The sequence below is a fragment of the Saccopteryx bilineata genome, chromosome 2 (genome assembly GCF_036850765.1).
Source record: "Saccopteryx bilineata isolate mSacBil1 chromosome 2, mSacBil1_pri_phased_curated, whole genome shotgun sequence".
Taxonomy (NCBI): Eukaryota; Metazoa; Chordata; class Mammalia; order Chiroptera; family Emballonuridae; genus Saccopteryx; species Saccopteryx bilineata.
Window position 1 is genome coordinate 228750998 of NC_089491.1, and position 27420 is coordinate 228778417.

Here is a 27420-nt window from a genome sequence, read left to right on the forward strand (position 1 = left end):
CGAGGCCCTGGGGTGGTCAGCGTCCTAGAGAGGGTTTTCTGGGGAGAAGCTGGGTCTTCAGGGGAATCCTGCGTCCACGGAGCACGCAGTTGGGCTGGTGCTGACACTGTGTGCTGCTTCAGCTTCCTGAATATGGGACAGTGTGGCCCCTGGCACGGGCGGCAGTGACAGACAACTCCTGGGTTACAGTTCAGGTTTGCTCGGTTTGACACCATGCAGCCTTTCATTTTTTCACCAGCGGATTACTCAGGTCACTGGCTGTTTTGTCATGTCATCCAGAAAGAGGTAAACATCTTCCAAAAAGTTCTCGCAGCTCTGCCTGAAGCATCCGAACCAGCCAAGTACAGCTGGCAACAATATTTTTAACTCGTGGAGGAAGATGAAACTGTCCAGATGTATTTTTGTTCACATTGAGAGCATTAAAGCAGCATTTGGGATAAGTCAGTTACGCAGGTAGGTCACTATTTCTGACATCACAGTCCCACCGCGGTTTACAAGTATACCACAAGGATTATTTTTCTTTGTACTAAAAATAAAGATTTTAAAGTAACCCCTTGTCATGAATTTCCTGGCATAGGTTGAGAACCTTTCTCCTGTGTTTTACACCAATCAGAATTTCAGTGCAACATTCGTTTTTCGGTGTGGTCAGAGCGGCTTGCCTGTATATTATTCATTCTTGTTTCTTTATTTCTTAAACGCCAGGGTGTCCAGCTTCCCCCCAGACTCCCCTTCCTAAACACATCACGCTTCTGCTGTCTTTGTGAAATCTTGTATGTATTTCCAGGTCTTAACACATCATTTTCTTTTTCTTGTCACTTCAACCAGATTTCCTTCTGGTACATTTCAAGTTATTATATTAAATATTAAAGCTATTAAAGAATTGCAGAACAGCTTCTGTTGTAAAACCCTGTCCTCATCCTCGATGGTGACCCACAGAGTCCACGACATTGACACGAGCGGCAATGTGGATGTTCATCCTTTGCTTCTGTTCTTTTCCCTCGTTTTGTCTTACTCTCTGCGGCCACTATGTTCCAGGTATAAAAGGTGGAGACATGCCAAAGAAAGGTCAGGCCTCTCGTCTTCACAGAATCCTAGTTTGGTGCCCATACTTGGAGCTGTTTCCTGGGAATTTCAGAACCAGCCCTGTGTGTGTGTGTGTGTGTGTGTGTGTGTGTGTGTGTGTGTGTGTCTGTCTGTCTGTCTCTCTCTCTCTCTCTCTCACTGGCCCCTTCCCAGCCACCGCCTAGCAAATGGTCTCCTTAGAGTCACAAATCATGCCCTCTGGATCATTAATTTAGGCAGATTTGGGGTCTGTATTAGAGTACTTGAAAATGTCTAAAACCACCTGACCTGTGGTGGTGCAATGGATAAAGCGTTGACATGGAATGCTGAGGTTGCCTGTTCAAAATCTCAGGCTTGCCTGGTCAAGGTGCAAATGAGATGATTCCTGCTCCTCCCCCCTTCTCTCTGTCTCTCCCTTCTTTCTCAAAATGAATAAATAATAACAAAAAAATCTAAGAAGAAAATGCCTAGATCCTGACTTCTTGGAATAAAAGATGAATTTGGGGGGGAAATTTTTTTAATGATCTTAACCCTTTCTCTGTTCAGAGCCTGATGCCTGAATGAGCTCTGTGATGTTCCCTATAAGTCGTGCTTACGGGCTCATCACAGAAACCAGAGGGCATGCCATGTACCTAAGGCAGGCCTTTCTCGGTGCTTAAGGATGCGCAGGAAGGTGTGTGTGGGTACAGTCATCCTGGGACACAGTTAGAGGGCATGAGCGTGCATGTTGACATTGCCAGCTATGAGGTACATAATTTGGGCAAGTAATCTGAGCTCACCACTTCTTGTTTCTGCAAAGAGGGAGGGAGAAAAGGAGGGAGGGAGGGAGAAGGATGACTTCCCTTTGTCCTCTCAAGGGTGTCAGGAAACTCAGATGTGTTGGTACATGTCAGGAGACCGTGTAAACCTCAAAGTGCAGGCTGGCTGTAACTTAGTTATGATACATCAGAGCCCCCACCATAAACTGGAAACTGTGAGCTCGCTCTCAGAAGGTCAGGAACTCCAGTAGGACCCACTTCTGAGTATTTTGACTGACTTAACCCCCTGGAACAAGAGGCTGTTTCAGAGCGTGGCATTCAAGGCATGAGGCTGGCCAGACCATTGCCAGCAGGACATTCCTGCCCCTCACGAGTTCTTTATCTTCTTGCCTACCCGTGAGAGTCACAGAGATACCTCCATAGCAGGGTCTGCCGCAGAGCCCTGCACGAAGCTGCCCGTGTCTGAGCTCCCTCTCAAGCGTGACAATCACTTTCCAGAGAAAACAGGCAGGGTTTGATGAGGATTCTTGCAGAAAGGATCTTGTGCTGTGACTCAGACACAGATTGTGTTAAACTTCCTGACACTACTTTATTTGCCAGGCAAGTTTTCTTCTTCTCCCCAATCCTGTTTTCCGAGTTTTCCAATGCTTCCTGGCATCAATAGGCAGCACTCATCCACCCCTGTGTGCTCACAGTTCCCAGCGACTCTGAGGGGAATTCTCTGAAGCAAGGATGACCGCTGTTCATGGTCTCATGATGATGATGATGATGGTTATGGGAAACCTATTTCTAGTATTCCGGTGAAATGTTCCTATAGTGTTTTATTAGCAAGTGCCAACATCTGCCTGTCTTATTCTACCAACTAAATTGTATCACATGCGATTATGGCCTTTCCCGTCCCTGTGATCACTCTCATGGGTTCTCTGGGTTCAGTGTTTTGGAGTGAAGGAATCTTTAACGTTGATTTTGCAGCAGACGAGCTGAGATCCAGGGTGGTGAAACGTGCTCAGCACTGCTTTTGCCCGAGCTGGGGCTAGAAGCCAGGACCCTGACTTCTAGACCAGCATCTCTTCTAAGATGCCACAGCTTGGGAAACCAGAATACGAGCTCTGCTATTCAAAACCCTTGGCCTAACCAGGCCGTCTGTCTATCTGAAGGATATATACAACCTTTTGATTATTAGAAGTTCATTGCTAATGAACTTTTTGGGGGTCAGTGCCTAAAATGGATAATCCAACTCGGATTTCTTAAATAGGGATAAAAGTTTTTTCTTGATAACTTCCTTTTTTGGTAGTTCCTTTTTTTTTTTTTTTTTTTTCATTTTTCTGAAGCTGGAAACAGGGAGAGACAGTCAGACAGACTCCCGCATGCGCCCGACCGGGATCCACCCGGCATGCCCACCAGGGGCGATGCTCTGCCCACCAGGGGGCGATGCTCTGCCCATCCTGGGCGTCGCCATATTGCGACCAGAGCCACTCTAGCGCCTGGGGCAGAGGCCAAGGAGCCATCCCCAGCGCCCGGGCCATCTTTGCTCCAATGGAGCCTTGGCTGCGGGAGGGGAAGAGAGAGACAGAGAGAAAAGCGCGGCGGAGGGGTGGAGAAGCAAATGGGCGCTTCTCCTGTGTGCCCTGGCCGGGAATCGAACCCGGGTCCTCCGCACGCTAGGCCAACGCTCTACCGCTGAGCCAACCGGCCAGGGCCTTTTGGTAGTTCTTGATGGTGCCTTTTCTATACCGTTCCAGCTTACTGGTCATCCTGTGCCTCAGTCACTGTGTTGTGCTTTAGGTGGAGGTGGTGTGGTATGTAAGGTTTAAAGCAGGGCCCAGCCCGAGCCTTAGGCCTGCTTTCTTAGACAAGGTTGCTGACTCTGGAAAGCCCTTGATCTCAGCCTCTCTGTGGCATGTTTCTTTACCCGCATGTTAGTGCAGGACTCCCACACGGGGTGACATCCTCCACACAGTGACCAGGTGTCTCATGAACTGTCTGCAGCATTCAAAGAATTATGTTTTTTCTATCAGTGGTACATGGGACCACAGGCACCTCCTTGACGGCTTGAACTTGTCAACACGGTCTGTCACAGACTATGAGGGATCATTCTTCACTATTTTAAGCATCTGTGTTAGGCCAGGAACAATTTCACTGTCACTTTGCTCCAGACTCTGATTCTGAGTCAAACGTCCAAAGGAACGAGGCTGACATGTTGCCTTGGTTCCCCATCTGTGAAAAAGAAATAGTGCTCGTCTCATTTCCTGGGCTGGTGGTGCAGAGGGGATGCAGGAGCTTGCCTCAGAGCCTGGGGGAGGTCAGCTATCAGCTGACGCCAGCTGTTGGTTCCCATCTTCATCAGTCTGTTAACATCACCTTCTTTGAAAAATGGATACCACCTTTGCTTACTTGTTTAGTACCTTAAATGTGAAAGTGGTTTTAAGTGTTTATTAGTTTTAAAAATTACCTGGAAATTTTAAACCCCGCCACCTGATCCTTGCTCATATGAATCTCATGATACCATTCAGTTTAGCATCCTCCCCAGGTGTGGAAAATAGTTCACTGTGATGGTCAATTATTAGATGCATGCTGGTATTTCAAAGTGTCGGGCTGGGTTTATTTCTGGCCTTCTCCTTGAGTCACTCGCTAAATCGAGTGATCACATAATATGTATCAGTCTTTTCATAGATGAAATCAAAACACACCAGCTGCCACCTCCACACCCTGCACACCTCATCGGGTTGCTGTGGGAGTTCTGAATTCTGAAGTGGGTGGCTGGGGCGAGCCAGGCAAGCACAAGGTGTCTGGTCGCAAGGGCGTTACCTTTACTGGGGGCTCCCATGTGGTCTTCACAGCTTAAAAACACAGAAAATACTTGAACCTTTCAGCAGCGGCCCAGGAAGAGCACCTCTCAGGTCCTGTGATTGGCCGGACCCAGATCTGTCACCAACCTTCAGCAGCACCACTCTTACCCTGGGGACCACGAGGCACATCTGCACTTCCATTCTCCAGCATTTTGAAAATTGTTGGATAGTTTCCCTACGGACCATACTGCAGTGGTTACAAAAGTAAACCATGTCCAAGAGAGGTCTGTGGGGTACATTCAGGGTCAGAAGAGGATGTTTTTCATCAGAGGCCTGCGCTCTTGAGAAATGGTTAAAAATCAAATTATGGATGTTTAACTAGTGGGGATTATATACTTTATTATGAAAACCATCTTATCCCTTATTTGAAGTCTTTTATCAGTTTTTCAGTCCTTTTTTCTTTTTGCCTTTGAACTTTTTAAAAATAACTTTTTATTATGGAGTTTTTCAAACACAGAAACAGAGAGGACAGTCTGATGCACCCTACGTGTTCGTTACCCGGCTTCAACAGTGTCGGCAGGTAGAGGGCCACTTCCTGTCCTCACACCACCAGGCATCGCACCATTCTAACTGCCAGTATGCCTCACTAAGAGATACAGACTCCTTTCTAAAAACAAAAGGTAGGTAGGTAGATGATAGATAGATAGATAGATAGATAGATATAAAGTACCTTATTTCTCCATGTATAAGACACACTCTTTTTCAAAAAATTTAGAGTCTAAAAACTGTGTGTGTCTTATACAGTGATTGTGGCATTTCAAATGCCATACACACTCAGGATGAGGCAATATATGAAGACAGTGATTCGTCATCAGACACAGGTGAGGACAAGCTAATAGATGGGAGTATTGACAATGATGAGGAGTTGTATGAATTTTATGATGAATAAAACTTCAGTTCAATAACTTTATGTGATTTTTTTTTTCAAATTTTGGGCCTCAAAATTAAAGTGCATCTTATACATGAAAGCATCTTATACATGGGGAAATACAGTACTTTGTTAGTACCAAACAGACTATTTGTGTTCACATTTCCCCAATTGCTCCATTAGCCTGTTTTTGTAATGATTGTGTTTGAATCAGAATCCAAATAAGACACGCCCATTGCCTTGGTTGACAAGGCTCTCTGTCTCTTACCCCTGGGTGCCCCCACCCACAGTCCTTTGTAGCTGAAGACACTGGGTCATTTGGTAGGACGTCCCTCAGTCCGGAAGCAGAGGTGGCATCCCACTAGAACCCATTACCATGTCCCTTCCTCCCTCTGTTTGCTGTAGAATTCTGGGTCTGGGAAACGGGTCCAAATCAGTGTTTTGTTTTCATTTACATGAAACGCCCTATTACGTCAGCTGGACCTTGGGAAGCATGCCGTGACTGGTTGTCTCTCCTTTTGTGTGTCATGTGGATTTATCCCTGGATTCTGGTGGGGCCTGTCTGACCCTATTTATACCCACCCACCCAGCAGCTCCTTACCTGGTGGTTGTAGCCGCCATCGCTGACCCAGCCTCTTGGGCCACTGTTTCACTAGGGTTTCTGCACCGGAAACCTAACTGCCAGCACCCAGAGTGTAACTCAACTAGAAAGAAGTGTTTCTTAGCGGGTATTAGAAATACTACGTGATGCTAATAAAAGTCATGATTTCTAGGTGAAAGTGATTGCGTGATGCACATTTTAAAACAAACATACTTTTTAGGATGCTAACTAGAAAAAGAAAAATAATTTTAAGTCTCAAGGTGAATACAGAAAGTAGTTAGGTGGGAATTGGGTTGTTCACCTTCTTTCCATTGGCTCCAACTAAAGATCTGAAATGTGCAATGTTTTCAGAAGAACACAGTTATTTTTATTTTTAAACATGTATCTTCCTTAAAGCATAAACTGAAGGAAGTTCAAGTCCTCCAAGTTCCTTTTGATAATGATGTAAAAAATAAAAATGGGTGATTAAATATTGAAGTGCCCCTTTAGAGTGAGCCTAATGGTACGGCATTCTCAGAACGGGAGCATCCGTGCTGCTGATAGTCACCTCTGCATTCCAGTCATACTTCTTGATTTCAGAACTCACTTTGGTTCAAAAAGATGTCTGCCTTATAGCTTGTTTGTTTCCCCACAGGTAGCTCTGCCTCTGGGGCTGACTTGACTGAGTTGTGATCCTGAGCCCAGCACTATGCTGCCCGCCTCACATCAGGGACTAGGATAGCCACTAGAACCCAGAACTATCGGTCCATCTGAGGAATTTGGGACCAGAACTGTATTTGGGACCCAGAGTTAAGACTTTTAATGTCATCCTCAAGTTTCTGAGTTTTATATATAATTCCACTTTTTCTGTGGAATAACCTTCATCAGAGTCATTTCAGGAAATTAGAGAAGGAGGAGATGGGGTGAGTCAGCCATGGAAAACTCAGCATGGAATGAATGAGTCAGGAGAGGGCTCTGTGGCCAGCAGGAGCCAGGCACCATCAGGAAGTGGCAGGACTTTCCATGACTTTATATACAGTACTCTAAGTCGTGTACACAATGCCCCACACACCTGGACTTTTTCTTTTTTGTTCACTCTTAAGTTTTGAGATAAATCTGAGAAGTCCCATGAAGCAAAAAGCACCACAGCCCTCTATGTGGTTGGCCATCTGTGTCATCAGCTCTAGTGGACTTGCGCCTACCATCCCTCCACTCGGGATGGGGACTCTTTATCCGGAAGCCCATGGGGTCTCCTAGGTCAAGTCTGAAAAGTGGCCAGTGACAACAGGGCGGCACTTGCACTTCCTCTCGCTTGCAACACTCTCTCTCATGCCGCAAGGCTGGTTTATATAAAACCATGCCGTCTGTGGTCTGCACGAGAGCTGCTGCTCCCCAGGTGAGGCTGTGATTTAGGGGAAGGTGCACAGAGGTTCACAAGTAGGCAGCTTGCTCCGGCCTTCCACGGTCCCATTGAAGAAAAAAGAAAAACTTCTGGAAAGGGGGTAGATTTACAATTTGAGTCATGCAACATCTGTAAAACTGCATCTCTAAAGAAAAACACTGACAGTGTATGAGCCACTAAAACTACACATGGAAGGGAGTAAGTTTGTTGTTTTATTGGCAGTGCCAGTGAGATAAAATTAATTGAGTAGTAAGTCATCTCTTCCCTGCCTGTTATGCTTGATAAGTTCATAGAGCATTCAATAATTACAGCTTGGGAGATACATCTCTAGGTAGGTAGGTAGGTAAGTAGGTAGGTAGATGTGTTTGTATATGTAAGTGTATATTTTTAATCAGCATATCTAATGGAACAACTTGACTAAGAATGGAACCTGCATATGCACACTACCATTGAACATCAATGAAATTCTAGCTGACTCTGATTCCCTTGGAAACCTGGTAAACATTTTCTCTGGAAGAGTTTTGTAGACCAGGTTTGCCTTGTTGCCATCTGTGACAGTCTGGCGAGGTTCCTATGGAGAATGGCTGGTCCACAGGTCAACCAGGACAGTTTAATGTTCTCATCACATGGTAATAATCGCACATTCCTCCTCCTTCTCTGCCCTGGACCATGATTCTCAAACCTTATTGGTTGCCATGGACCTAGTGTTTGTGACCCCCCCGCCCCAATTTATATGTTGAAATCTAACCCCCAATGTGATGGTGTTAGAAGGTTGAGCCTTTGGGAGGGTATTAGGGCACAAAGGCAGAGGCCTCATGAATAGTATTAATGTCCTTATCAGAGAGACCCCAGAGAGCTGGCTTACCCCTTCCTGCAGGTGAGGGCACAGCTAGTGGACGGCTGTCTGTGAACCAAGAAAGACATGCTCACCAGCCTCTGAGTTTGCCAGGGCCTTGATCTTGGACTTTGCAGCCCCCAGAGCTGGGACAAATAAACACCTGTTGTTACAAGCTGCCAGTCCATGGTGTTCTGTTACTGCAGCCGGCCAGACGAAGACAGTGTGATTGACAGGAGTCATCTGTGCATCTTGTTAAAATGCACACTTCACTTGGGGAGATCTCAGGTGGGGCCCAGTGTTCTGCCTTTCTCGCGAGCTCGCAGGTGCTGAGTGCTGCTGGCTCAGGGCCACCCTGTGTGTGTCAAGGCCAGCACTATGTAATGCGCTGTCTGCAGAATTAGTGAGAGGCCCAACCCTAAAGGGTGCCACTGCCTGATACTAATAGTACAGGCTCTTATGTGTCCATGACCTCAAGTCTCTTTACATCATGTAACACCCCCTTGGCAGAGCTGGGAAACACCCAGGATGGAGGAACCTAGTAACACCTGGTATGGGCCTCCTACTGGCCCTCCCACCTTGCACCTTGACCACACTTCATCCTCTGAGCACGTGACTGGCTGCCCAAACTCAGCCAGAGCCTCGTGAAGGTTGGCATGTCCTTCCCTTTCTCTGTTGACTGGGCCCTTTTCTTAGAATGAAGGTGTTCTCGGCCTGACCTGTGGTGGCGCAGTGGATAAAGCGTCGACCTGGAATGCTGAGGTTGCCGGTTCAAAACCCTGGGCTTGCCTGGTCAAGGCACATATGGGAGTTGATGCTTCCTGCTTCTCCCTCTCTCTCTCTCTCTCTCTCTCTCTCTCTCTCTCTCTCTCTCTCATTCTCTCTCCTCTCTAAAAGTTAATAAAAGTTAAAAAAAAAATAAAAAAAAAAAGAATGAAGGTACTCTCTAGAACATTTGGTCATCTGAGTCTTCTTATGAAACTCACAAGCTAACTAACTCCTGGGTCTTCATTCTGAGTTTTTTTACATAGCCCATTTGACCTCATCCTCTAACGTGCAGGGAAAGGGCTCCAGAAGTTCAGAAGGGTAAGCGGGGGTTTCCACTTCAATGCCCAAGGGGCATTGCTAGTTCTATGAACAAAAGTTTAAGAGGTTTATGAATTCCTTAAAGTTGAGTTAAAGAAAGAGTCGAGAGAGAATGTTCACCAGGGGACTGTCCTAGCCTAGAAACTTCTGCAGTTGCTGTATTTCATAATCATCAAATGGTAATGGAGTAAAGACAGTCTTTAACAAATGGTGCTGGGAAAATTGGACAGCTACCTGCAAAAGAAACTAGACCACCAACTTGCTCCCTTCACAAAAATAAACTCAAAATGGATAAAAGACTTAAATGTAAGCCGTGAAACCATAAGCATCTTAGAAGAAAACATAGGCAGTAAGCTCTCACAGCAATATATTTGCTAATTTATCTCCACAGGCAAGTGAAATAAAAGACAGTATAAACAAATGGGACTATATCAAACTAAAAAGCTTTTGTACAGCTAAAGACAATAAGAACAGAATAGAAAGACAAACCACACAATGGGAGAGCATATTCGACAATACATGTGATAAGGGGTTAATAACCAAAATTTATAAAGAACTTGTAAAACTCAACACCAGGAAGACAACCAATCCAATCAAAAAATGAGCAAAAGAAATGAATCGACACTTCTCCAAAGAGGACATACAGATGGCCAATAGATGAAAAAATGGTCAACATCACTAATCATTAGAGAAATGCAAATTAAAACCACAATGAGATACCATCTCACACCAGTCAGAATGGCGCTCATCAACAAAACAACACAGAATAAGTGCTGGCGAGGATGTGGAGAAAAGGGAACCCTCCTGCACTGCTGGTGGGAATGCAGACTGGTGCAGCCACTGTGGAAAACAGGATGGAGATTCCTCAAAAAATTAAAAATGGAACTGTCTTTTGACCGAGCCACCCACTTATAGGAATATACCCCAAGAACGCCATATCACTGACTCAAAAAAAGAAATGCACCCCCATGTTTATGGCAGCATTGTTCACAATAGCGAGGATCTGGAAACAGACCAAGTGTCGTCAGTGGACGAGTGGATTAAAAAGCAGTGGTACATATATACAATGGAATACTATGGGGCCATGAAAAAGAAGGAAATATCTATTACCTTTTGCGACAACATGGATGGACCTGGAAACTATTATGTTAAGTGAAATAAGACAGGCAGAGAAAGAAAATTATCATATGACTTCACTCATTTGAGGAATCCAAGGAACAGTGTGAACTGAGGAACGGAATTAAACCTGAAGGGAAGGGGGGAGGGAACTGTTGGGAGGGGGTAAGGGAGATGTTGAGGGGAATACGGGGGAGGGGGGATGCATTCAGGGAGACACAATGCAATAAATAAATTAAAATTTTTAAAAAATGAGAACATGGGTTCTGGACTAGCTGAAGAACTGTCAGGCCAAAGTGATCACCTCATTTTCCCTCAATGGTCCCAATGGAAATAGTTTAAATCCTTAGCTGGTTATTTTATTAGCACAGAATTTTTGAATAAACCAGCAATGATAAAAAATTTTTTATCAACATCATTATTTTAAGATCCGAGGAAATGTGATTCAGGGTTTGTCATTATTTTTTCCAAGGAAGAAACTGTTATAGATATTTCCTGTGAGGGTGAATTTCTGTGACTTTTCCAGGGAGAGGCCATCCAGCAGACCACCTGGTCTGAAAAGAAACAACGTTCTGAATGTAGGAATAAAAGTAGTTACAATTGGCATGCATACATCCTCAGTGGTCTCTCTTAATGTAATGGATGCCTTCGAAAGCCCTTCCCTCTGTTTTCCTTGGGTCTTTGTTTAGGAATAAAAGTGCCCCATCCAGATGATTGCCAAAAGCGTGGCATTTGGAAAAGCAAGTTTAATTGTTGTCACAGAGTAGCTTGTCTGCCTTTGTCAACATCAGAGAGTTATGTGGTTTTGCATACATGAATGACCAACTTCCAGCTCGGTGCTGGGTGAAGGCAGGGTATGAATCCCACCAGGTACGCGGTAAAGTGCTGCATACCATGGAGCATGTCTGAGGTGGCTGGGTGTGTCTACACTGGGGGACTGGAGCTGTTGCTGCATTCTTGTCTTCTTGTTCCTTCCTGAGACTTTCTCTTGAAAATGTTAAGGCAAATGTAGACAGGGGCTTGGGTTTCTGCAGAGACCTTATGTGGGAGGGTGTTCAGGAAGAGCAGTAGTTCAAAGTGGGCACGTTTCCCACTGTTAACGCTTATGCTGGAGGTTGTGTTAGTGTCGTTGGGCTGGTGTGGCAAAGGACCACGCACTGGGTGGCAGAATTCACTGCCTCACAGTTCAGGAGGCTGAGTCCAAGATCAAGGTGTCAGCAGGACTGATTTCTTCTAAAGCCTCACTCCTGGGCTTGCAGAGGGCTGCTTCCTCCCTGTTTTCACGTTGTCCTTTGTGCACATCTCTGCTGTCCCTTCATGTGCCCATATTTCCTCTTCTTATAAGGACACAGATCTGTAGGATTATGGCCACCCTAATGAAGTCATCTAACTTTAATTATCTTTTTAAAGTCCCTGTCTCCAAATATAACCACATTCTAAGGTACTGGGGATTAAGACTTCAGTTTATGTCTTTTTTGCAATGGGTTTGCCGCCAGAACACAGGTGTCATGAAAACCACCACTAAGTCAAGGCCAAAATGGAAAGGAAAAGACTCATATTAACATTGTAGTCATTGGACACGTAGATTCCGGCAAGTCAACCACTACTGGCCATCTGAGCTACAACTGTGGTGGGATCGACAAAGAACCATCGAAAAATTCGAGAAGGAGGCTGCTGAGATGGAGAAGGGCTCCTTCAAGTATGGCTGGGTCCTGGATAAACTGAAGGCTGATCGTGAGTGTGGTATCACCAGTGATGTCTCCCTGTGGAAATTTGAGACCAGCAAGTATTATGTGACCATCATAGATGCCCCAGGACACAGAGACTTTATCAAAAACATGATTACAGGGACATCTCAGGTGGACTGTGCTGTCCTGATTGTTGCTGCTGGTTTTGGTGAATTTGAAGCAGGTTTCTCCAGAAATGGGCAGACCCACGAGCATGCCCTTCTGGCTTACACACTGGGTGTGAAACAACTGATTGTTGGTGTTAACAAAATGGATTCCACTGGGCCTCCCTACAGCCAAAAGAGATACGAGGAAATTGTTAAAGAAGTCAGCACCTACATTAAGAAAATTGGCTACAACCCTGACACAGTAGCATTTGTGCCAATTTCTAGTTGGAATGGCGACAACATGCTGGAGCCAAGTGCTAACATGCCTTGGTTCAAGGGATGGAAAGTTACCCGTAAAGATGGCAGTGCCAGCGGAACCACACTGCTTGAAGTTCTGGATTGCATCCTGCCACCAGCTCATCCAACTGACAAGCCCCTGCGCCTGCCCCTCCAGGATGTCTATAAAATTGGTGGTATTGGTACTGTACCTGTGGGCCGAGTGGAGACCAGTGTTCTCAAACCTGGCATGGTGGTCACCTTTGCTCTTGTCAATGTTACAACTGAAGTCAAGTCTGTTGAAATGCACCATGAAGCTTTGAGTGAAGCTCTTCCTGGGGACAATGTGGGCTTCAGTGTCAAGAACGTGTCTGTCAAAGATGTTCAACGTGGCAATGTGGCTGGTGACAGCAAAAATGACCCACCAATGGAAGCAGCTGGCTTCACAGCTCAGGTGATTATCCTGAACCATCCAGGCCAAATCAGTGCTGGCTGTGCACCTGTGCTGGATTGTCACACAGCTCATATTGTTTGCAAATTTGCTGAGTTGAAGAATGACCGCCGTTCTGGCAAAAAGCTGGAAGATGGCCCAAAGTTTTTGAAATCTGGTGATGCTGCCATTGTTGACATGGTTCCTGGCGAGCCTATGTGTGTCGAGAGCTTCTCTGACTATCCTCCTCTGGGCCATTTTGCTGTTCGTGACATGAGACAATTGCTGTGGGTGTCATCAAAGCGGTGGATAAGAAGGCAGCTGGAGCTAGCAAAGTCACCAAGTCTGCCCAGAAAACTCAGAAGGCTAAATGAATATTATCCCCAATACCTGCCACCCCGGTCTTAATCAGTAATAGAAGAATGGTCTCGGAACTATTTGTCTCAATTGGCCATTTAAGTTTAATAGTAAAAGACTAGTTAATGATTACAATGCATCATAAAAACCTTCAGAAGGAAAAGAGTATATTTTGTGGACCATTTGGGTTTTTGTGTGTGTGGCAGTTTTTAAGTTACTAGTTTTTAAAAATCAATACTTTTTAATGGAAACAACTTGACCAAAAACCTGTCACAGGATTTTGAGACTCATTAAAGCAAAGTTTAATGAGAAAAATAAAAAAGACTTCAGTTTATGAATTTAGGAGTGGGCTTATGAATTCATCCCATGACAAAGGTCATAGAAACTACTTTGAAGTTGCAAAACTATCTCTCAGACTCAGGTTATTGAGCAACACTACTTCTTTTCAAGAATGGTTCTATCTTTCTCTTACTGAGAGATGGCACAGCTGGCATTTTATTATAGAGAATTGCAACAACATAACCTAATTCTCTAAATGATATTTGAGGCCATTAGAAAGTTTTTACTCTCTGAGAAGACAGCTTTAGCCATGCACCTGGGATGTTCTGCAAAGAGCAGAGTGGACCTTTGTCACTAAGTCTTGGTTGTGCATCCCTCATTCCCCCTTGCTCCTCCTCACCATTCCTGGGTGTACCACCCACAGAGGCGACCGCCATAGTGGCCAGGTGTTCCCAGGGCACTAATCAGCTTCTCAAGGAACCATGATGGATTTGTTTCTGGGCTCAGCACCTGGCATAGTTGGTGCCTGGCCCATGGTGGATATTCAGGGGATAGATGGATGGATAAGAGGATGGATAGTTGGATGGACAGATGCATAGATGGACAGATGGACAGTTAGATGAATGGACAGATGCATGGATGAATGGGCAGAGAGATGGTTGGATGGACAGATGGACTGTTGGATGGATGGACAGACTGATGCATGGATGGATGGATGGATGGATGGATGGATGGATGGATGGATGGATGGATAAAATGGCAAACCACTTTACACATTCCTCCCCTCAGAAGTATACTGCTCACAAAAATTAGGGATATTTCAAAATGAATATGAAACTATAAAATATCCCCTAATTTTTGTGAGCTGTATATTTCAAAAGAATGTTAGCCATTGAAGCTGTGACCTCCTCCCAGCCTTTGGTCCTTTTCCTCCAACCTGAGCAGCCCTTTAGGGGCCACTGCTGTGGAAGCCACCAGTCAAGTTAAACCTCATTTTGCTTTATGTTTACTAGAAGTAAGACAGATGTGTGCAGTCTGTTTTACTTGGGACTGAGGGGGTACAGTATCACCCTGGCTGTGGGAGAGGATCCACTTGCCCTTTGTGGTCCTGGACACCCACCACTAATCCTGATTTTTAGCAACCACAGCGAGTCATCTGGTAGATGCATGTTCAGACCCAGAAGTAGATGAGGACATCACCTAAATTGCCATCAGGTGGTTAGAAAGTGAACATTGCTATAAAAAAGTAATAATTATATAAAGTCAGACTGTCCCAAAAAGTGCCTTCATGGCAGATTTCACCCTTTTGAATGCAGGCTTCTGCAACCGTGGCTACAGGCTGTCTGATTCCCTTATTTTGCCCAGTGCCTTCGAGGTCCATGAACAGCACGAGTCAGAATACACTAGCACACAGTATGCATGGCAGAGCACACCCTTCGTCACTGGCCACAGACACACACCTTCCTTTCATCATGTAGGGTGGAGACTGTATAGAGGAGGAGTAGTCAACTTTTTATACCTACCGCCCACTTTTGTATCTCCGTTAGTAGTAAAATTTTCTAACCGCCCCCCGGTTCCACAGTAATGGTGAATTATAAAGTAGGCAAGTAACTTTCCTTTATAAAATTTATAAAGCAGAGTTATAGCAAGTTAAAGCATATAATAATAATTACTTACCAAGTACTTTATGTTGGATTTTTGCTAAGTTTGGCAGAATAAATCTTTATAAAACAACTTACTATAGTTAAATCTATCTTTTTATTTATACTTTGGTTGCTCTGCTACTGCCCACCATGAAAGTTGGAACGCCCTCTAGTGGGTAGTAGGGACCAGCTTGAGTACCACTGGTACAGAGCCTGAGTAACAGAAGGCAAATGAACAACTTTAGACATGAGCATTTGGTCATATCTCAGCATCTGGCAAATGAGATCTCATAGCCTCTCTCCTGGGTGTTTGACCACAGCCAGTTTGTTAGCAGTGTGACTTAGCAAAATCATCAAACCTGCGCAAAATAAGAAACAAGCACACAAAAATACAAACAGGGAGGAAAAGCATGCATTTTTTTATAATTGCTTCACAGTATGTTACAATCCTTTGCTTGAGTTTACAAAATAAACTGAAAAGAAATGAAAATTTTAATTAAATGGCACTAAGACAGAATTTAACATTCCTTCACCAGAACATTTTGCACTAAACGTTAGTAGATTTATTGTTAGATGTAGAATTTCATAGTAGCTTTTTAAAATGCTCATGAATAATGTTTTCAATTAAAATAATATTTCTCATGATGTTAAGCAAAATTTTAGTTTTTATCACAATATAGTTAAACAAAGATTTTTAAAGGACCATAATGTTATTCAAGTTATATCTCAGTAAAGCTGTTTAAAACTTACTAGTCTCATATTTCAAAAGTTTCAATATTGAAAAGAATTTAAATCCTGAACAATGTACTGATTGACTCAAACTCTTCGATCATTTTCAACCTTTAGAACGTCCCCTGCTTAAACTCGAAAACTCAGCTTTTCCAGTTTAAGAGGTCATTAAAGACCTTTACAGAAATCAGGGAAATGTCATTTGATTAAGAGAAGTGATTTGATCATTGATATGTTCATTTCAGAATTCCTAATCACTGGCACCTAGTCAACCATGCAGAACCAGCATGTGCAGCTGTGCGCATGTATGTGCATGGAGTCGGGTCACACCGCCGGCTTTTCTGTTCAGTGCTTCTCAGAAAGCGGTGACTCCATAGACTAGTTTCAAGTCTTGGTCCCAAAGCTGAGTAACAGTGGGTCTTGGTCAGCTCCAGCTGCTATAACAAAGTACTGTCTTCTAGGTACAGATCTTTACTTCCTGGCCTAAGGCTGGGAGTCTGAGTTCTTAGTCCCAGCACGGCTCCGGTTCTGGTGACAGCGGTCTCCCTCTGGCCATCTTGCTGTGCCCTCACCTGGCAGAGACAGCACAAGCAGGGGTGCGAGAGTCTCTTCCTCTTTTTAAAGATACCAGTCCCACCATGAGGGTCCCGCCCTCAAGGCCTCTACTACAACTGATTACTTCCCTGAGTCCCTACTTCCTGAAACCTTCACAGCAAGAGTCTGAGCTTCAGCATGTGAATTTGGGGGGAGGGACCCAGTTCAATCCACAGCAGTGGACAAAGCTTCTCTTCCAGGAAGGTTTTTCTTTTTTCTCCTGAGACTATTCTCTGTCTCCTAGGGGGTATTTCTGTGTGGCCGGGAGAAGGTGAGGCAAGCAGTGATGTAGAGAGCTGGAGGCCTACGTGACAATCTGGCAGCCCATGCAGGCTTTCTCGGGACATGCCCTGTTCTCTCGAGGTGCTAGGAGCGTCCTCAAGCTTGGGTTCAGTTTCCCAAGACACCTGGGTGCTGGGAGCCCCAGAGTTCCCTGGGTTCGGGGGGGGCATGGCTGTAGCCCAGCGTTTGTCTTTCTGTGGCCCTTTGGTCACACCACCCCCCAAATCCACTGTCTCACTCACTGCATAGACCTCTCGAGAGTACGGATCCCAAATCTAAAGGCTTGAGGAATTGTGTTTTCATGCAGACATATTTTGGTTAATCCAGAAAGTCATTTTCAATAAGTCATGCACTTGTGACTCACCTTTTTTCCACCTGTTTGGTTTTCCAGATAGGACAAAATCCTGAAGCAGGCTACTTATACCTTTCCTGTTTCCCCTCCTAATGGGAACAACACACTATCTTTCCACATCTAAACTGGAACTGAGCGTTTCTTGTAAAACCTACATCTCAGGGAAAACTCACCCTATTCTGGGCCTGCTTCCCGTATTCTGCAGTTCCTGGTGCAGTGGAGGGTGGTGGAGGGTGCTGTGCTCCTGGCACAGTCTTTTGGCTTGGGGGTTACAACAGCTTCTTTGTTAGCGCTTGAGAACACGGCATCTGCCTTCAGACTGCAGGACAGTCGACTTCTAAGCACAGGGTTTTTCCCTCCCGCTCGCTCACATGTGTGATGCCCTCTTTGTGTCAGCTTCTAAAATGAACAGTAGTATACACCTTGCTGACAAGACATTAGCTGCGTTATTGGGACTTCAAATCATTTAATGCTCAATTTTACCAGTAAATTATTTTAAGTTAAAGCCTATTGACTTTGAAACAAAGAAAATGGTACTTACATTATGTTTTAAAATAAAAACCTAATGATAAGGAAGAATTACTGAATAGGTACATAGAGTCAATGTGTTTGTGTCATTTCTTCTTAGAAGCTAAAATTTAGTAAGTCCTCAGCATGCTGGCAAATTTGGAGCAGGAGGTGGTTATTAGGCAGGTATTTTTATTTTAATAGAAAAAAAATGTGAACATTTGCCTGATGTGATTTCTAGCCATTTTCTGAGTAACTGGAATGTTTATTGTTCATTTTATATTCTTTGACCATCCCTCAGCTGATCAAGGAGCATGTGGTACGTGGGAGGGGCTTCATGTTGTCCAGGGTTGACTGAAATATTTCAGCATTTCTACATGTGCTTCAGCTGGGCAGTTGAGATTCAGGCAGTATCTCCTTGAGACCTGTTTGGAATGACACATTTCAAAGATGTTCTCTATTTTACAAGGTCAGTCTCTCCTGTCAGACAAGAAATTAAATGAGTGTGTTTGGCGTGCTGGGGCTGTGCTTAGGACTTTAAAACACAGCTGCTAAATTTTAGATCTCAGAGCTGCTACCCTCCCAGGTTACTATTGAAGTTATAACGGAAGATCCGTGGAAGTCACTGGGGCTGTGGTGACTGGGGAAGCGCCACCGACATTTGGGGAGGGAGCTGTTTTTTTTGCTTCAGCTTAACAGTCTAGAATGCCAAGGACAGGGCCGCACGAGGAAAAACCATTTCATTCACATGTGACATGTGTCGGTGTTGAGAAACGCTCAGGGGAATCATGGGCTCACAGGGTATTAGGACGTAGAGGGTCTTCCCGTCTGGCCCAACTGGCTCACAGCGCAGAGGGCCGGCCCATGGGGACACATAGGCCGTGTCAGGGTTTCCTGTCACCCAGCCCCCCATTGCAGCACTTTCCATCCGAAACCACGAGGAGCCCAAGATAGGCTTCCTCATTTCTGTAGTGACCTTAGTCACAGCTCCAATCAGTTTCCTTTGGGGGACCAAGGCTCATGCACTCCAACCACACAGTCGAAAATGTCAAGCCAGGGCACAGATTGTCCCCCTACCCGTGTTTCATACGTGTGGGTGACACGTGCTGACCGGCCCAAGCTGCCCATTGTGCCATGCTGTGATCTCCCCGTGAGAGTGAGAAGCAAACCTGAGATGACATTGGGGTTGGGAGGCTGGGAAAAGGTGAGGGGATTAAGCAGAAAAAACCCTCCTAGATACAAACAGTGTGGGGTCACCAGAGGGAAAGAGGGTGGGGCAGGAGGAAGAGGGCAAAGGGGGGATAGATGTGATGGAGGGGACTTGGCTTGGGGTGGTGAGCACACACTAGACGATGTGTTGTATGAAGGATTGTACACCTGGAACCTAAAGACAAGAAGAAAGCGGGAAGGTGTGTAGAGTGGGCTGTTTCTGTGACCTGTCTTTGCTTTTGCCTTTTGGTTCAAATTCTGTGGGATCGGGTCCCGCTGAGAAGCATGCGGGGCTGCTGGACGACAGAGCTGGTCCCTTCTTCCAGGTGCCCCTGTCACTATAGTCTCTGCTTTCTTCACCGTGTCTTAATCTCCCACTCTGACCCTCCTGCCTCCCTCTTAAGAGGACCTGTGGTCACCTCGATGTCCCCTGCCACTGACAGTCCCAGATCATCTCCCATCTCAAGGCTCTGAATTTAACCGTATGTGCAGTGTCCCTCTGCCATGTCAGGTGACAAATTCACAGGTTCCAGGGGTTAGGATGTGGACATTACTCAGCCTGCCTTGCCATTCAAGACTCATATTTGTGTGGGGCAAACAGCAAACACTCTCCAGAACTTTCTATGTGCCCAGCCTTTTTCAGATATTAGGTCAGTGAGTGCCACAACCGCCCTGTGAGATAGGTTCTATTTTATCCTTACTTTGCAGACAAACTGAAGCACACAGTAGTTAAGGACGTCCCCCAGGATCACACAGCTAAGAAATGGCAACACCAGGGTTCCCACACAGGCAGCCTGGCTCCAGAGTCCTGCTCTTTCCTATTCTGCCATGTGCCTTTCCCAGGTGCCCAGCTACAAAGCAGGCATGACCCACCCTTCCTCATAACTCCCACTATCCCTGTCAAGGACCCAGCTGTCCTCTGTCTGCTCAGGTAGGAAAGCAGGTCATCACTTTGGTCTTTACTTCCTTACTTCCCACGTCTAATTAGTAACAAGGCCTTGTCACTTCTGTCCATCTGAAAGGTAGTTCCAGTTACCACTGCTGTGAAGCAGACCACCCAAACTTAGCGACTTAAAATAGCACCAGACGTTTATTTTGCTCGTGAGTCGGCAGTCTGTGTAGAGACAGTTCTCTCCTCCATGTGGCATCTGCTGGGTTTGCCTGTGTGGGGACCAGGAAACCCTCTCTCAAGATGCGATGCTCACAGAGCTGGCAGGTTGTGCTGCCTGTCATTTTGGAGCTCAGCCAGGGCTTTGGGCCAGTGGCCTCAGCTCCTCTCCACATGGGCCCCTCCGTGGGCTGCTTGGGCTTCCTCACAACATGGTGACTGGTTCCAAGAGCATAAGGTGGAAGTGTGTAACTTATTATGACATAGCCTCAGAAGTCATATGGTGTCCTGTTCACCATGTAGTGTAGATTGAGGCACTCGCAAATGCCCTCCTCTTGATGAGGGAATGACAAGGATCTACAAGAGCATGTGGGATGGGAGATGTGACAGCTGTCTCTGGAATGTCTTCATTGTAGCTCCCTGCATTCTCCCCACCTCACCCACACTTAGAAATGCATGGTTCTCCAGACCCAATTTTGGGTGTATGAGCCAACAGAAAATTTTGTCTGATACATTCATTTATTTGTTTTCATGTTCTTACCAAAAATACTAAAAATGTAGCCACATGCATTGCATGAATTGTTTGCACTCCAGAAATAAATCGAAGTATACAAAAGTAGGATTTCCTAAGAAATCCACGACATCAGAGTAACAAACATTAGCTCCTGACCAATGCCATGCATTGATGCAGGCAGTCAGAGAAATGTGTTTGGAATGAATAAGGTGTACGGCTCCTTTAATAAAAGCTCCCCTTTTATGATTCTGCATGATGGTGGATGAAGAAAATGTTAACTTTCCTGATACCATTTTTTCTAGTGGATATGAGGAGAATATAGGGAGATCTCCCTTTCCCACTCATGTGAAATCTAACCCTCTTTTCAAGGCCTTCAGCGCAGGACTTCTTTAACTGGACTGACTGGGTTTTGAGTTGGGATCACTGCACGCCGCATCAGCCTTCACCGATCCTGCACCTCCAATACACCAGGCCTTTTGTCTGAACACGCGAGGGAGAGCATTTACATTATCTGGTCACTAGAGTCACAGTCAGGTCTTGTCTCCTAAACTTTGGAGTTAGACTCATGGAGGTGCAGAGACTGTGTCTCAGGCATTGAAGCTTGCTCACTGAGCATCTGCTGATGGCTTAATATTTCTCAATGTAGTGGATGATGAGCTTTTGAGTTAATGCCATCCCACTGTTTGTGCTCAACTGCGAGTATTTGTGAAACAGATATCTCTGGAAGGTCATAAGTGTTCCAGAATCTGTGGCTTGGTCTGCCCTTAGTTTAGTGGGGGAAACCAACCAATTAAAACAGAATAAGTGCTAAGCACTAACGGTCCCCAGTGCTGTGAGAATATGTAATAGTTGTAATTTGACCCTGCCAAGGAGTTCAAGAAGGCACATAGCAGACCCTTGATAAGTGATGGTTGAATAAATAAACGAGAGCTTTTCCTTGGAAGTCTGTTTTAACTCCAAACATGCACACAAGAATGTGCTCAACATAGGTGCTTGAAAAATGTGTGTTTCATCTCCAGGTAAGCAGCTCCCAGCCTCACCACAGCCTACCTGTCCAGGGAATTTTCCCCTATAACTGAGTGCTGCTGGGAATTTCCCCCTCAGTGATGCATTCCTTTGGGGCTGAGTTTTTTGTTGGTGGTGGTGGTTTTTTTTTACAGAGAGAGAGAGTCAGAGAGAGGGATAGATAGGGACAGACAGACAGGAATGGAGAGAGATGAGAAGCATCAATCATTAATTTTTCGTTGCAACACCTTAGTTATTCATTGATTGCTTTCTCATATGTGCCTTGACCGTGGGGCTACAGCAGACCAAGTAACCCCTTGCTTGAGCCAGCGACCTTGGGTCCAAGCTAGTGAATTTTGCTCTAACCAGATGAGCCCGTGCTCAAGCTGGCAACCTTGGGGTCTCGAACCTGGGTCCTTCTCATCCCAGTCTGATGCTCTATCCACTGTGCCACCACCTGGTCAGGCGGGGCTAAGATTTTGATCTCCAGAATTTGCTAATTATAAATACACATTGGCTGGAGGTCTTATACGTGAAAGAGCTGTCATCGTTGACACTGCAGTGGGGAAAACTCATTAGGTAACATCAGTCTCATTAGAAAGGGATGTGGAGGGCAGGCCCATCCCAGCGAGAATGGACCAGACCTGGGTGTCCTCCTGGGACAGCAGGAAGAATGGAAAAAGCAGACAGATGAGGGAGGAGGAGGTGTGGGGACGCTGCAGTGACAAGAAGAAACGTGACAATATACAGTTTTGCTCAGAAAATACACAGTTTTGCTCAGAGTAGGCATTGCACTAGGGGTCATTTGCAAAAGCTGGATGGGAGATTTTACAAAGAACATCAGAATTCTCTGCTGGCCACACCTTGGCACCTTCAGACTGTGCTGTGTGAGACCAGCTCACAGGACACAGAGCTCGGCCGGGCCTCCTGCTGACGGAACAGGACACAGTTACATGGCTCCTCTGGCAGGTGGTCAGGCAGGCAGTCCTGGCTCCACTGGGGGTAGCTCAGTCAACACAACTGATTGGTTGGGCATTTCACCAGATGTAGACTGTTGGCAGGTGAGATCATCACAGAGAAGCAAAATAAGTATTTTCTAGTGAAATCCCTATTTCACTAAAGGTGTTTAGGGAAGAAATGAAATTATTTCAGTACTGGGCATTCCAAAATATACATGGGTGAAAAACACCAGGTCTGGGAGTTAGGAAGAAGAAATAGAAAGGACCAGACTACTGAGCAGGGAGTAGGTAGACGTCCTCTCCCACCGACCCATAACTCACTGAGTGTGTCTGCCCACCCTGGTTTCCTGAACGTTGACACCTGGTGGAGGGGAGAGAGAAAAGCCTTTTTGTTACTACAAAAGTAAAAGGTCCAAATAAACCAAAAAGGACAATGTTGCAGTCTTTAACACTACTGTGTATATTTTTTCGTTTCACCCAGATGGAATCCAGACAATAAACAAGTGTTTGAGTTGACCTGGTTTGTCCTAAACTGTTGAATTTACTACTTATTTTACCGTAGTCTTTTGAGTTCTTTGCATGGATAGATGAGCTAATGATTTGGAGTAGAATCAGGAGTAGTATTTTTATGGTGTCCACTTTAAAGTCTGTCATGTTTGTGAGAAATTTTAAATGATTAACTTAGGGTACAAATCTTTGAACTTGGGTCTCATTGGTTCTTTGACTTGGGTCTAATTGATTGGTTGGTTGGTTGGTTGGTTACTTGGTTGGTTGGTTGATTGGTTGGTTAGTTACTTGGTTGGTTGGTTGGTTAGTGGATACTGTGACACACCCCAGGTCCCTTTGGGAATAAAGGATTTGTCTCCCCATTGCTCTAGGAAGCTCAGGAAAGCCACCTTTTCAAGGTAGCCACTTGTCCCAGTGCTGACAAATGTGGGTATATCAAGGCCCAGTGCCTGTGCTCCAGTTATGATGATACCACCCCCAGAACTTCCCACGGGGTCAAGGAAGCTTCCAGTGGGACCATATTATATTTACACTTTTCCTCTGCTTGGTCCCATCCATGTTATCCCCCCTCCTCCTCCCCTATCCCCTCATTCCCTGGGTCTTCTCCCAGGAGCACTCTAGTAGACCTCCTGCACAAGAACCTCTGACCCAGAGGCTGGAAGCAGTGCCTGTTAGGTTTGTTGGTTGGAATGGGGGGGGGGGGGTTAGAGGTTAGTGATGGGCTCAGCAGCCCTGAGCAGTTGGTCACTGTATGAGCCACATAATTTCTCCTCTACAGAGGCCAGTAGTATCACCATGACCTCCCTCAGGATGGAAGAGCCCAGGGCTGCTCAGACTCACAAGGGTTTCTTAAAAGGATGTTGTCAGGCCTGATCTTCCTAATAGTTAATGTCAACATAAGAAGATTAAACAGACATCCTAGATTTGCACAAGAACAGTTGAAAATGTTGTCTTCTCAAAATGGTCTTTTAAGAAGCCATCATAAAAACCTCACCTTGAAGGCCCTGGCCCAGGTGGCCCCCTGAAGCCATTTGTCCGGCCCCCTGCTGCACTTCCAGAAGGGGCACCTCTTTCATTGGTGGTCAGTGAGAGGAGCACTGTATGTGGTGGCCCTCCAACAGTCTGAGGGACAGTGAACTGGCCCCCTGTGTAAAAAGTTTGGGACCCCTGCCGTAGCCGGTTGGCTCAGCGGTAGAGTGTCCATCCAGCATGTGGAAGTCCCAGGTTCAATTCCTGGCCAGGGCACACAGGAAAAGCACCCATCTGCTTTTCCACCCTTCCCCCTCTCCATTCTCTTTATCTCTCTCTTCCCTTCCTGCAGCCAAGGCTGCATTGAAGCGAAGTTGGCCCAGGCACTGAAGATGGCTCCATGGCCTCCACCTCAGGTGCTAGAATGGTTCTGGTTGCGATGGAGCAATGGCCTAGATGGGCAGAGCATCGCCCCCTAGTGGGCATGCCAGGTGGATCCTGGTCGAGTGCATGCAGGAGTCTGTCTCTCTGCCTCCCCACTTCTCACTTCAGAAAAATACAAAAACAAAAAAACCTCACCTTGAAAATACCTGATCTCAGTCTACTTCTAGGTCATCCTCCTTGCCATGCTGTCTAATGCTGTTGTGTCCAAACCTTTCTGCCTCATTCATCATTTGCCAGTCCTGTGTTAAGGTTTGGATTCTCAGTCACACTGTGCACCTCCCTCGTGTGGCCCAATCACGTCTCACTAATGGTTGCTAAAGAAAGCAACTGTGGCTTGTAAACGTTCAGCAGAATCCAGGCCATCCCTAGAGTAGTGTCCCTGCCATTCACCAGCACTGATTCCAGGAGTGGGGAGAACACCTTGCAGTGCCCAAGAAATCACCCCAGGAAATCCGGACTAGTGAAGGGCCAGACAAAAGTAAAGACTTGCTGTGTGGGGAGGGAGCACAGGGGTGGATGGGTGAGCTGCAACACTGTACCCCTCTGTTTTTGATGACTTACAAAGTTAAGGAAGAGGTCAAAACCTCAAATGCCAGTGGGGTCAGGAGAGCACGGGTTTAGCCAGAATGTCAGCTGTAGCCACGTGGGTCCTGACCCAGCCTTGCTTCCTTTCTTTTCCCCAAAGAAGCCAGAAATTCTATTTCTTTTTGAAACCTCCCAATTTTTCAATATTGACCACTGATTTTTTTTTAATATTGGGGGCTGCCAATTCACAAGTGTAAACTCACCTGGCGTTCTAGATCTGTTGGAGCCCACACACCTCAGACACTCTGGCTTGGGAAGATGTGTCCCATCCCCAAGTTTTAGTCACTTGATACGAATGCCCAGAACTTCCTATGAAAAATGGCCCAAGTGCTCTTTTTTTATGGCAAATGTGAACATCTAAATTGTGGTGGCATCTTGTTAGTTTCATCATGGTGGCTCACTGTTTTTTTTGGGGGGGGTTGTTTTGTTTTGTTTTTTGGTGGTCCACTGTTTTTTAAAGTACGAGTTGAATCACCATGTTCCCCTCATGTGACATTATCAGACTTGTGAACAGTCAGCGAAGAAGGCAGTGTGAGTGCAGAAGTAGCGCTGCTGTGGCCGTTGGTCACTTCTCCGCGGCAGGTGCAGTAAAGCCTCATTGGTGACAGGACAGAGCGCACCTCCTCGACTTCTGCACGGGGCCAAACGGGCTTGAGCTGACTCCCAAGTTTTTCCTTTGGGTGCAGGTACAAACCCCACATTGCACAGTCATCGAAAAATATGTTCTTGTCTGGAATAAAAGATTTAGTTTACTGTTTGCCTCGTTCTTTCTCCTTTCCTCCGTGACCTGCACGCCTCTGGTCTTCTACTCAAGGTCAGCCAGTCATTCACGGGTATCATTAGGGCATTCGCATCATCCTGCATCCCTGGCAGAACGGACCAGAATGATGCGACCTCTGCCTCACGACAGCACACATCCCAGCTGGGGCTTAGGTGCCTCTGTTCTTCAGGGCTGAGGTGGAAATGGCGAGCAAGCACCGAGGCGCCTCCACCAGCATGAACACCAGCCAGGAGGACTCCCATGCTGAATGCAGAGGGGTTCCTGGAGAGGAAGGAATCGGTCTGGGCTGTGGAAGCCACCCCAGGCTGGACTGGCAGACAAGCAGGTGTGCACAGAGTCCAGCCCCAGCCCATCTATATGCCTGTCTTACCCAGGTTTTTGTCACTGTGGGATTGTGCCTGGCCTGGGAATGGTATCAGAGCACAAGTTAAACTCACTCCTTAAAGCAAGGTGGTCTGGAGAGGAACCAACTGCAGTGGGCAAATAGGAATGATTTATTTAGGGCCCAGCATCTCTGAATAAATGTTCCCGCCCTCAGCCCACAACTGGGTCTCCAAGGCTGTAAGTGAGACTTCGATTTGCCTGTGGCTGTGTCTTCATTTTAAGCATTGCAAGCAGTGCGTTTCCAAGAAGTTGCAGAGGTGTGGGACATCTTTATGCACTAAGGTTAGATCCAGGTCATAAGAAACAAGAGGTAATGGGATTTTGAGCGCACTTGGAATTTAACAGACCAGGTGAACTCTTGTATGAATCGTGACCTCTCTGAAGGTATAAATCTGAACACATGCTTCCTTCCAAATTTTCCCCAATTCATTGGTTATTTTATTTTATTTCATTTCTTCCTTCCATCCTTTTTTTTAAGATTGCAGTATTTCTTTATTTCCACTATAAGCTTTAACAGAACACAGCTGCCATTCAGCTGAAATATGTATTTAGAATTTTCACCATTGCACCATCTTTATCAGCACTGGCCTCCTTAAACCATCCACATTTTTTACATAAGTAACGGAGAGTTCTGTGTCGTCCCAGATGTGCAGAGTATCGATACCTGTGTAGTCTGTGCTAGAGTATCAAATGCTATTTCACGCTTTTTCATTTTTTTTCTGAAGTATGACAATTGTGCCAGGCTGATTAATATCATTTCTTCTGTGTTATCCTACAAATTTGGGAGATTAATGCTTATTAAATATGAGGGTGATTTTCATGTAAGTTGGCCTCTCATTTTAGATTTAGAATTCATAGGTCTCATCCTCTGCATGGGAGAACTGGGACCTGTTTGTTTCTGAGGGGCTCCTGCTTAGACCCTTCCCAGCCCATCAGAAAGAAAGATGCCCTGCTTTGTGTCACATTTTCTTTAGCATGGAGGCCCCTCCCTGAGGCCCAGCAGATCTCATTAGTAACATAGCACAGCTGAGAGCATGAATTACTGAGCTCCATCTGGCCACCCTGATTCCACTCCCTGAGGACCCCTAAAAGTGAGCAGAAACGGAAACCCTATGC

The 27420-nt window shown here is 45.7% G+C and overlaps 2 protein-coding genes across 2 annotated transcripts in view; both read left to right on the plus strand.

Moving 5' to 3' along the window:
* LOC136323772 (elongation factor 1-alpha 1-like) overlaps nucleotides 1–13502 on the plus strand; it is a 59469-nt gene extending 45967 nt beyond the window's left edge. Inside the window, 3 exon segments of the mRNA XM_066255569.1 lie at nucleotides 12083–12195; nucleotides 12198–13376; nucleotides 13379–13502. Coding sequence (XP_066111666.1) covers nucleotides 12083–12195; nucleotides 12198–13376; nucleotides 13379–13470 — 1384 coding nt within the window. The 3' untranslated portion in view covers nucleotides 13471–13502.
* RCAN1 (regulator of calcineurin 1) overlaps nucleotides 1–27420 on the plus strand; it is a 97050-nt gene that overhangs the window by 49806 nt on the left and 19824 nt on the right. The window lies entirely within an intron of this gene.